The sequence below is a fragment of the Gymnoscopelus braueri genome (genome assembly GCF_963280865.1).
Source record: "Gymnoscopelus braueri genome assembly, chromosome: 17".
NCBI lineage: Eukaryota > Metazoa > Chordata > Actinopteri > Myctophiformes > Myctophidae > Gymnoscopelus > Gymnoscopelus braueri.
In genome coordinates this window covers 40405334-40417410 of record NC_137617.1, presented here as the reverse complement: position 1 = coordinate 40417410, position 12077 = coordinate 40405334, and the positions used below count along the sequence as shown (strand labels likewise).

The following is a 12077-nucleotide window of genomic DNA, read 5'->3' as shown; positions in this document are numbered from 1 at the left end:
AGCAGATTTGAGGAGTTGAAAAAGAGAGGAAAACATTTGGGGAATTAAGGCTTACAAATAAGGAAAAGATTCAGGTTGGGAATAGGATCAAATATTTAGAGGTTCAGTTTACGGGTTGGGGATGGCGTTATACTGTACTTGCCTGATTTAATAAAGCAGATCCACAAGCTCCCACTGTGAGCTCGTAGATCGGCAGGGGTGTCATTAGGGGTCTCAGGGGGATGGCATTTGTCACCCCCTAGTGTTTACATTTATTCTCAAATTCAGTTATTTTATGCACATTTTCCTCAACTCTGAACATTTCTTGCAGATTAACCTGATTTCAGATCAACGCTGAGTGCGTCTCAATCCATGCCCGTCCATCCACATGTGACACAATGTTATAGATTGTGTTTTCTTGTCTGCAACCATACGTTTATGTTAACCACTTTCAACCTGGCATCTCTATTTTGGGCATGTCATTATAGGCGAACATTTTCTCTTTTGTTCTAAAAAAAAAATATTTCTGAAATGTCGCCTCTGTAGATGGCCTATTTTTGGCTTTAGTTAAAGCGTTAAAAATGGGTTAAAAATGGCCAGCAAATTGGAAAAGTGGCATTCGTAAAAACGTTATCGTAAATAGTTTATGTCCTCACAAGTATAGTAATATAAACATGTGTCTGTGTGTGCGTCTCAGGGTGGGCTGGGTGTCTGAGGTGGACCCATCGCTTATGTCTTCACTAGTATAGTAATATAAACGTGTGTGTGTGTGTGTGTGTGTGTGTGTGTGTGTGTGTGTGTGTGTGTGTGTGTGTGTGTGTGTGTGTGTCAGGGCGGGCTCTCAGACGTAGAGGACCAATCGTTTCGTCGGAGGCCTGCAAGTCGTCAGTCCTCCAGCGATTCCAAGCACTTGCGGCGCGCCAGCCAGAGGTCGAAGGTGAGGGGTCGCGACTCCGGAGTGTTTGAGAGAACCTCGACCCACAGCCTCTCACAGATCACAGTGAGTACTATGGACGCTATCTCCACACAATCTCTGTCTGCTCCAAGACATAGAAGGACTTCTATTCTATTTTACTCTAATGTCAAATATAGAGTTACAACCATAAGTAAGTAAGTGAATAAGTTGCTAACTCCCACAAAAAAACTCCTCAGTCACGTTAACCAATTAAGCTCTATTTTCCATTTACCCACAAACTGTTAAATAGTTTTTTCTTAAAATGTCCCCACTTTTTTTCCAAACCTTTCCCACAATTTAATTCTCACAATTCATTGCATTCATGACACGTTGAGAGCATGTAGATCTTTCAACATCTCTTTGACCCTTTTCACCTGTTTAATGACATGCTTAGAATAGGACTCCCAGGAGAGATAAACGGCGGTTGAAGTTAATAACTCTCGTTCTCATACTTAGCCCCCCCCCCACCACCACTTTAGTGTAAGGTATCCGGTACAGTAGGTTAGAAGTTATCTGGACTCTCTTGTTCTTTTTTAGTTTTGCTTTCAGACCGTTTGGTTCAGGCCCCCAGAGCTGCAGGGGTGACAATGACAGACTCTTAGTGTTTAGTCATTCTGTCAGAAGCAATCCAGCGGCCTGCCCGCGTGACGTGGGGTCACGCTGCTCGCAGCCCCGATAAACTGAATACTTGTCATGTTTATGAATGGTATTTCATAGCACATGATCCTGTGAGGTCACTGAAGGCGCTCCGGAAAAGCCCCCTGCGTCCTCGACTCCCCTAAACACTTATTTTTTTCTTGGCAAGTTTATGATGTGGACTCCTTAGTATTTCATCTCAAGGGTTCGTGTTGCATTGTGGTGAAAACATGTATTTTTTGGCGCGTGAGTGCCAGTCATCTGTTGTGTGTTGGAGCTTGTTAAAAATATGCATTTTTTTTGGTCTAATCGTGGTATTTTTCTAATAATAATATAACTTGTATTTGTATAGCACTTCCCCAAACAATATCACAATCTGATTGACCAGCTAAAATAAAATAAAATACAGTAAATAAAATAAAATATTGATGCCGTCAGGCGGAAACCTCATTATGTCCAAAACTGTTACTATTCAGGAATCAAATTCATAAATAACAAAGATAGCATGCAACGCGTTTTGAACTTTTTTGTGTGACACTATAGTATGAAGAAGTAGGTCATTCATTTACAAAAAAATATATAAGAGGTTTCTGCCTGACAGCAACGATATAATAAATAAAGTAAGCAAACCGATTCTAATCTGTTTACTTTAATCTGTTCATTTTACTCCATGTCTGTAGAAATGTGAAGCCTAACAGGAATAAAACAACAAAAATAAATACAAGATTCTGCCAGTCTAAATACCCCCGGTCGGGGTCATTCCAACACTGCAGAGGGCAAAAGGCACGGCCACCTGTGGTCTTATGATGTAGACACAAGAAAGACCCATTGGGGAGGGTCCTGACCTGTCTGAGGACCTGCTGGCTCATATGGTGTCCAAAAACCTGAAATATATCAGCCCGGGGGCCGGGCCAAGCAAAGACTTCAACTTAACCATTTTAGGCTCTATGTATTTCAGCCTACGACGAATAGTGAAAATATACGGTTTATAAGCTCACATTGTGTCATGATGCGTTGTGAGCTTGTGGATTGGCTATTGTGAATAGGTTTTACATTGTAGACATTTTGGGACATTTTTGAAAACCTTTTCGCCAATAATGACTTGCCTAAAATAGGGATGCCAGGCTTTATGGTTAAATGTAGTCTTGCATATGGAATAAAGTGGCTGTTGGAGTGTGTGAAGAACACTTTCATTTAGATGTTACGTAGCAGACTGCAGTCAGTGACGTCACCTCACACTGCTACCCTAAAAAGAGACACTCACAGTCTCAGCAATTAACGTTGCTTCTTGTTTTACCTTTGCGGTCTGTTTATAGGTTTTGCACATTTTGGGATCAAACTTAAACATCAAACCAGACATGCATGTGTTTCATTCAGTCTGAACAGAAGCAGAGATAAAACATATCCCACTGGCCATAAAAACAATTGACCAGAAGGAGGGATATCAGAAGCCAGTGCCATCCCGACCAGAAAATCCAACCCTGCCCTTACAATTATTACAAAACCCCTAGAACAATGACAAACAATACAAAATGTATATAGTTAGTGGTGTTCTGTAGTGGTGACTTCCTCTAGTTGTGAATGTAGACAACATGCCAGCACAGACGAGCACCCAGCGGGGGAGACGGACCAGAATAGATCCCACTTCAGCGGGGGTACATGTTGTTCTCACTGTGTGTGTGTGTGTGTGTGTGGGGGGGGGGGGGGCTTTACCATTACGCCATCCCATATGAATGGTGTTTCTTTACACATGATATTAACACGCTCACATTCAGAGGTGGAAGGTGTAGTCCGATTTTTTACTTAAGTAAAAGTAGCAACCCCAATTGGGTCCCTCCGAAATGTAGATGCTGTGGTCAGGTAGGACACCTACGGGTTGACAATAGGTATTGCATGAAGCTGAAAGTGTAATATATCCCCTATCCAAACAGGCTTTACTGTACGTAACAGTAGAAATGTTGGTGCGTGTGTGAGAGACCCGGTTCGGAATACGGGGTAGGACACAAATCTTACAGATTGCAGCTTAATTTAACTCTGACAGTGTACAAAATTGATAAATAAAATGATTTTACTGTGTAAGACCGCAGGCCTCTCTGCATGGCGCACTCACATTTTACAATCATAGCCTGATTTTAAAATCTTTAACCATAGTCCCTCGGGGCTCTATACTAGGGCCTTTTCTGTTTTCTGTTATTGTGGGGAAAGCTTTCTGAAAATAGCCGATCAACGAGCTCACAGCATGTTGCATTGCAACGCTGTGTGAGCTTGTCGATCTGCTATTTTTTGCAAAAGCTTTCCCCACAATACTGGGATGCTGGGGTTTAAGTGGTTAAAAAATCTGTAAGGTCAAGGATTTTACAAAGACATTGCTTAGTTCAGTCAGAAACTTTCATCAAGATGAACCATTGATTGCAATGATATTGCATAAGATTTGGCGGCGCGTGACTGTAATGTGATACTGCGGATTTATCTGTGAAACTCAGAGTCTGAGGTCAGAAACTCCCCCTGAAAGCAGAGCCTTGAGATACAGAGTTACTATCTGTGCAAATCTTTGAATAATGAAGCATCGTTAAGCAAACGCCTCAGCTGTAATCAGCTGTCAGTCTGCTGATTGCTTTCCTGCACACCGATCACACCTCATTCCCTCAACAAGGCTCCCTCCTACACTAGATCTCTGTACGTACGTACACAGACACACGCACGCACTCTCGCGCACGCACGCACGCACGCACGCACGCACGCACGCACGCACGCACGCACGCACACACACACACACACACACACACACACACACACACACACACACACACACTCAACGACAAATCTCACACACACTGCAGAGTCGAAAGTCCAATCCAGTAATCTTGGAGTTTTCATACATTTTCACAGTTACTTTGCATGACAATGCACTGTGTTGTGTTCCAACCAGACGTTCCTTGAAGGAGATGCCTGGAGGAACACTGGAGGGGCTCGGACAAATGTAAGCCTCTTTATTACAGTTGCACGGTACCACAAATGAGGAAATATGGAGGATCACAAACCAGGACAGTATTAGCTACTACCATCGAAAGGAGAAAGAGGAACTGGATAGGTCACACCCTTAGGAAGGACACATACAACATCACGAGATAGGCCCTAGCTGGACTACAATCTGCAGGATAAGAGGAAACAGGCTTGGCCGAGAAACACCTGGAGACGTTCCACACTCCCAAGACCTAAAGAACATTGAAGTGAGCTGGCAGGAAGCAAAAGCCCAGAAGAGAGTGAGACGGAGAGCTCTAGTGAACGCCCTATGCCCCTCAACGGCGTAAAGAGGATTAAGTCAAGTCATTACAGCTGCTGAGTATACACCAGACTAACACTTCAATGTCAGTACATCTTCCAATTAATTTCTGATCTTGTACGACAGGATCTATACACACACGTTTGTGAATCACACGTCAGTTTGTGCTTAGAGAAAATACAGCCTCTCCTTTAGGCACTTTATTTACACGTTATGCACTTTTATTGAATTGCCTTTCTGTTGAAATGTGCTATACAAATAAAATATCCTTGCCTTGACTTGCCTTCCTCAGACTCATGACAAACAAAGGCTATAGGGTAACATTTAAACACAGGTGGTTAGTACTGTAAGGGCAGTTTTCTCAATTAGCCAGTGTCTGTGGTCTGACAGTAATGAGTTATGTGCACCGCTCTGCACGTGGCAGACTCCCACACGAATCAATCAATTCAATGATTAAGACAGACTCACACAAGAACCAATCAATACAATGATTAAGACAGGATACAATAAGACGGTGAACATCACAATGTGTCAATAATTAAAGATTTCTACATCGAATGCAGGACTTTAGTTCACACATCACTAAATGTGTGGATACAAAAATATAATACATATTCTATAAAACATACATGATGAATAAGGGCCAAGCAAGAACTGGGCCTGTACGCACACGCATATATATATATATATATATATATATATATATATATATATATATATATATATATATATATATATATATATGCGTGTGCGCGTGTAGGCCCAGTTCTTGCTATTGCTTATTTTTTTTTTACAGAAGATAAGAGCTGAGCAAAAACTATCTGTACACAGGAATAAGCAAGAGAGATACACAAAACCCCTAGGGAATGATCATATTAAGGTACCCAACCAGAGAAGAATGCAACCTCAGTACAACACGTCATTCTTCATCAATTGCATTTCTACTCGTGGTCTATCTGTTGAAATGTTCTTTTTTAAATTTCTTTTCTTTTTGTGCTGATCTGTACATTTTTCAGCTGTGCACTGCCGCATGGTAATTGTATGACCATACGTGCTGGGCTGGCACAATTTACTGTGTTTCTTTGCAACTGTTTTTTTGTTGTTTGACTTGTTGTGAAGTGCACAGAGACCCTTTGGGGTGTTATTGCACTAGAAATAAAAAACAAACTGAACTGAAATGTCCCTGTGGACTGGCACTGGCCAAACCAAAAGACCACTCAACCATTCTAATATACTGTACAGTAGGTGAACATAAAACCGCCATCCACACCAAAAACCTTGACTATGCCATGGCCAGGCACTATGGTCCCCATATATCCTTAAGATTCTGGGAAATTGAAAGAATTACACTTTCATCACATGGGGGTGACATACAGTAATAAAAAAGAACAAAAACTGCTTTGTAGAGAAGCCTAGTGGATCCATACACATGACAATCTAGAGCCCTATGGCCTAAATGAAGAATTGAGCTTATCATGCTTTTTATTGACGGTCTCTGAGGTATATTGAGTCCTATTCTGGCTGGGTCCTTCAATGTTATCATTCCCTATAGGGGTTTTACGTGTGTGTTTCTGGCTTATTCCTGTGTGCAGGCCCAGTTTATGCTTGGCCCTTTTATTCTTTAAATAATAAGACAGTTGTATACATGCCCAGTTCTTGCTTGACTCACATTCATCATGTATGTTTTTCAGAGCATGTACTATATTTTTTTATCCGCAGATTTAGTGATGTGTAAACTACTGCAGTATGGCCTGCATTTCAACTTGGTCTTGATACTTGTATTGATTGATTCTTCTGTGAAACTGCCACGTGCCGAACAGTGCACATTCCTCATTATAGCCTTTGTTTGTCATAATAAGGAATATGTACTGGCATTGAAACGTTCGTCTGGTGTATCAGCGCCTGTAATAAAGAGGTTTACATTGTCTGCCTTCACGTTTGCTGCATGTGGTCCGCCCATGTGACATCAAGTGCCATTCGAGGCATTCTTGTGTCAATGCCATCTATAGGGCCTTTTCCTGCTCTACTATGAGCGTCCATGTCTTATTGTCTTGGCCTCATACAGCAGTGCTGACTCCACTGTAGCCACGAACAGCCGCCTCTTCAGGTCATTTCCCATGTAGATTTCCACACTCTCCTCATCCCATTCACGGCATGCCAGGCAAGTGCCGTCGGGACTTTCAGATCCTGTTCCATTAAGGCAACAACAGTCAGGCATATTTGAAGTCGTGCTTCTGGTTAACATGCGCCGATCTTCACCCTTCCTGATCTTTCGGGTTAGCTCCTGTTGTTCCAGTTCCTCTTTCTTCCGCTTCTACTCCTCTGTCAAGTCCCTGTGTGCTGATCTCAACTAATCCCGGGCCCCAATGACTCTCTAGGGTCTAGGTACCTCTCCTTCCGTCTTACTTCCTCCTCTTCTTACTATGGGAACTTGCTGGAGGCATGTCTCTCTTAGCTGCTTGTTGGTTTGCTTCAAAAACGTTTTGGTACTTATGTTATGTGTTATGTTCTCCTCCTCCTCCTGGAACCTGTTTTTGATTACCACCGCATAGCATTCCTGATCCTGCAGCTGAGGGCCAGTCGACTCCATTCACACTCGCTCTTCCTCACTCCCTCTATCCCTGGAACCCTCAGGCTCAGCATCACTGTCGCACTGACTAGTGTTGCCAGATTTTGTGAGAGAAATAAGCAACCAGGTCTATGAAAACAAGCACTATAGGCCACATGAGGACTTTAAACATATATACATATATTTGACATTTTTAAACGAAAGAGAATATTTTTTTGAAACATTAACAACACAAATCTGGTACGGGGGTCCCTCCCTGGCACAAAATATTTTTAGATTTAAATACATATTAATTTTGGGGCCCTTGACATGAAAATAAGAACCACTGGTTTAAACAACATTAGGAAACAAGCCCAAATAAGCAACTACACTTGACAAACAAGCCCAAAATACAGCAACCCGCAACTACCAATAATTTACAAGCAACTTTATAGAAAAACAAGCCCAAATGAAGGCGCTTATAATAAGCAGACACGGCAGTGACCATCCTGTGGTCCAAGCAGAGTGTGCTGACACGTCCGACCATATGCTTCGCTGTGATTGACACTCCCTCTGCATTTCCTGGGTGTTAGGATAGTCAATCTAGTGCAGTGGTTCTCAAACTTTTTTGCAGGGCACCCCTGTAAATAACTTTTTCATCCACATCCCCCCTAAATTACATTGTTACTCTTCACTCTAGCCCAGGGGTATGCAACCTTAGGCACAATGGCACAAGTGTGAGAGAGAGGATTTTTTGTTTAAAATATGTATATGTGTTTTTAAATGTAGTCAATTAAATTAAGTCCCCTCAAATCTGTATGCAAATTACATTCTGATCATAATTCATTCAAACTCTGAACTCTGACTGGAGGGAGCCTGGGAGATTAGGTGGGGTTATTGCTCTGAATCTAATGAGGTGTCATAATTAAACTTAATGTTGACATGGCACACTGCCAATCTAGAAAATGAAGACATGGCACTTCATTTCAAAAAGGTTGCTGACAGGGGTCAGCAACCTTTTTGAAAATGAAGTACCATGTGCCAGGCCTCTAGCCTCTTATATTCATGGCATATTTTATTCTGTGGCACCTCCTGGACTGGCTTTCACGGCACCCAGTTTGAGAAACTGTGATCTATAATGTGTGGTGTTGTGTGGTGACATCCAGGTTCAGAGCTGACCCGTCTTCTTTTGGAACATATTGTGTTGGTGGCCAGCAGTTGTTTTTTTCCTCTAGCATACGTTTTCCATTGGGAAACATATGTTCAATGGGAAACGTATGCTAGAGATCAATGACCTTTGTGAGTGACATAATGATCCCCCTTGATTGATTGGAGAGCATGTGTAGAATGTAAAATTGTATTTGAGAGTTTGTCATGTAGAGTGACCGTCTTGACCTAGATTTGATTGGTTGATTTTGTTTATTTCGGACATTAATAGGGTTACAAAAGGGCAAACATGATTAAAAATAGCATTCATAAAATTACTGTCCTGAAATGTTGATGTTCTAGTTATACATAGTGTGTGTGTGTGTGTGTGTGTGTGTGTGTGTGTGTGTGTGTGTGTGTGTGTGTGTGTGTGTGTGTGTGTGTGTGCGTGTGTGTGTGTGTTCTGTGCAGACTCTGATAGAGGCTGAAGACATCTCCATGTCAAACATCAGCCTACAACCATACAATCGTCTGCCTGCGGCGGTAAGAATGCACCAATCACATCCATCTTTCTGTTTGTTGTGAACATCAGTCTTAAAGTTAAGTAATGCTGGTTTAACCACACCCTGGTGTCCCTTTTCTCGGCACCAAAGTGATACGTATGTTGGGCGTTTCTTTGCCAAAAATAACCAATCACAAGCCAACGCAACATACTGGGAACTTGTTGCGTTGGCACAATCTAAATCCTACAACAATCTAAATCCACACGTTTTTGTCGCATTCTTAAGCCAATAATTTGATGATGGAGACTCCGCCGGTCATCAAATTATTGTCTTGTTAATTATTGTATTGTATTTTTTGGGTGAACTACTCCTTTAAGTAAAAGTATCAATACCACAATGTAAAAATAATCTGTTACAAGTCCGGTATTACAAATTTACTTGCGGAATATGCTTTAAGTACCAAAAGTAAAAGTACTCATTACGCAGAATATCCCATTTCAAGTTTTCTAATGATTAAAATAGTACAGTACAGTATATAGAAATTATGTGAAAATAGCAGATCTACAAGCTCACAACGTGTTCCAAAGCGACGCGTTGTGAGCTTGTAGATCGGCTATTTTCAAATAGCCAAAGTATATATGTAGGGAAGTGGTTAATGTGTGTTTTGTAATAATAATCAAAATCTACAAAGTAACTAGCAACTAAAGTTTTCAAATAATTGTTTTGGAGTAAATCTACAACATTTGCCTCTGAGATGTAGTGGAGTAGAAGTAAAAGTATTTAAAATTGGAAGAACTCAAGTAAAGTAAAAAAAAATGTGCAGTACTTGAGTAAATGTACACTTTTTTTCACCAACTTTTTGAACTTTAACAGTTCATGTGGTTAAAAAGACAGTATCCACAGTTTTTTTTAAATCTCTTCATGTTTCCTTTGGATTTTAGGGCCTAATCCAGTTAATCCAAGCTGTCTTTATCATTCAGTCCTGTCCTATTTAGTATTCTCCCCCCTCTGCCCTGTCTTCATTATCAATTCAGGCTTGTAAATATAAAGGACTGGAGAGACAAGAGCAAAGAAAAGCACAGCAGGTGGAGATAAAGTTCAAACTATCTCTTTTATGTGATTTATGTGATGATAACTGGGGTAATTTTTTTGCCCATAGATTGGATTGATTAGTCCTCAGGGACGAGAAGATAGCGCTGAAGCATAAACATATGAATCCAATCACTGATGTAAACAAAAACACATAGGTAGAGGTCAAAGGAGAAATATGTTTTTATGCTCAAGGAGGAGACACTATCGACAACAGAACAATTGTATACTGTATTTTCGGTATTAGAAATAAATAATATTGTTATACATATATTTCCACATCGTCCACACCATTAAAAAAAAAAACAGTGTAGCTAAATAAAATGCTTTGCTAAAAAGGTCCTCTCTTAAAGGAGTCAACCGACTGTGGTGCTCTCAGGTGGACAGGAGAGCGTTCCACAGTTCGGGGGCGGCCGAGCAAAAAGCCCGGTGGCCCATGGTACGTAGGTTGGCCTTGTGGGTTTTGAGGAGGTTAGTGTTTGAAGAGCAGAGGTTGAAGGTTGTAGCGAGACTAATTGCTTGAGGTAGGAAGGAGCGTTGCCGTGGATGCACTGATGTGTCAGTTGGGATACCTTCTATTCGGTCCGGAAAGAGACGGGAAGCCAGTGGAGTGAACGGAGGATGGGTGTGATGAGTTCATGTTTGCGCACTCTCATCAGGATCCTAGCAGCGCTGTTGAGATTCTGAATTCTTAACCCCCCACCCATCCCCATCTTCAAATGCAGGCCTATCCAGTGATTTAGTACAGCACTGAGCATGTTTAAACTTTACAAAGATTAGTAAATACCAATACATTATTTAGGGAAATATACACCTTATTTCTTTATTTTATACTAGTATGTATTAAAGATGATAGCACATGGGGCACCCGCTGGCCTAGTGGTCCAGGCGTGTGCCACATATAGGCTCTAATGCCTGACAGCGCTTCGTGGGTTCGACTTCCGTTCCCGACGACCTTTGCTGCATCTCTCTCCCTGTTTCCTATCTAGCTCCTGTACTATCAATAAAGGCAGAAAAATATATCTTAAAAAAAAAGATACTAATACATTACAAATTAATTATTCTCAACTTATTTGATGGCCTTCTTGCCCTCGCATTTGGCTTTTGTGCCCTCAGAAAAAAGTGGCCACACCCCTAAAATGACGAAGTTCAGGCCTGATAGATAGGAACCCTGTTTTTGTTTTCAAAACTAAACCCAGATTTTTCTTTTCTTGTGCATGTTACACAAGTGCAATGGAATGGTGGATCTGTGTGGAGTCAGGTTGTGCGCTATTGATCGGCTGACACTGTGGTTGGGAGCGTTCATCGTTCATTAATCATTCCTCTTGCAAATCAGCTCCCTTTGATCGTCCCTATCTGTTTCATGTCTTGCGTTGGCAGGTTAAGTGGAGAGGAGCTCTATTGACCTGAACTAATAGCCTCCTCCTCCCTCCACCGCCCCACAGTTCAGCTCAATATACCGCCCATGTCGGGCAGAAACCTTGTATCGCCGTATTTCATCTTTTTTTTCTTTTTTTTTTTCTTCACAAATCAATGCCCTATTATACATTGTTGTATGCCAGTGTTGCGCAAAAGTAGTGAAATTTGTTTTGGACATTGACATTGACATTGACATTGACATTGACGAAAACCATATTGTCTCTGTTGGGTGGAAACCTCATACATGTCCAAATAAAAAAATAGCAAAAGTAGCAGATAGAGCTTAATTTGCACATCTGCTACTTTTAATACTTTTGTGTGACGCTGTAGTTGGTATGATCGAGTAGGGCATTCATCTACGAAAAAAAAACACAAGAAGTTAGAACATGGAGATATAAGAGGTTTCTCCCCGACAATGGCGTTATGCTTTGCTAGCTCCAAGAGTAGAGAGCAGTGTTAACCAGAAAAACAATCAATATATCGGTGCTGTTGGTTGAAGCCTTGTTTGTCCAAAATTGT

The 12077-nt window shown here is 41.3% G+C and overlaps 1 protein-coding gene across 1 annotated transcript in view; it reads left to right on the top strand.

Annotated features, from left to right (window-relative positions):
* opn4b (opsin 4b) overlaps positions 1–11549 on the top strand; it is a gene marked incomplete at both ends in the record, with an annotated part of 32505 nt that extends 20956 nt beyond the window's left edge. Inside the window, 3 exons of the mRNA XM_080455775.1 lie at positions 812–979; positions 9019–9090; positions 11520–11549. Of these exons, the coding sequence (XP_080311901.1) occupies positions 812–979; positions 9019–9090; positions 11520–11549 (270 nt within the window). The remainder of the gene's footprint in view (positions 1–811; positions 980–9018; positions 9091–11519) is intronic.
* Positions 11550–12077: the final 528 nt, after the last annotated feature.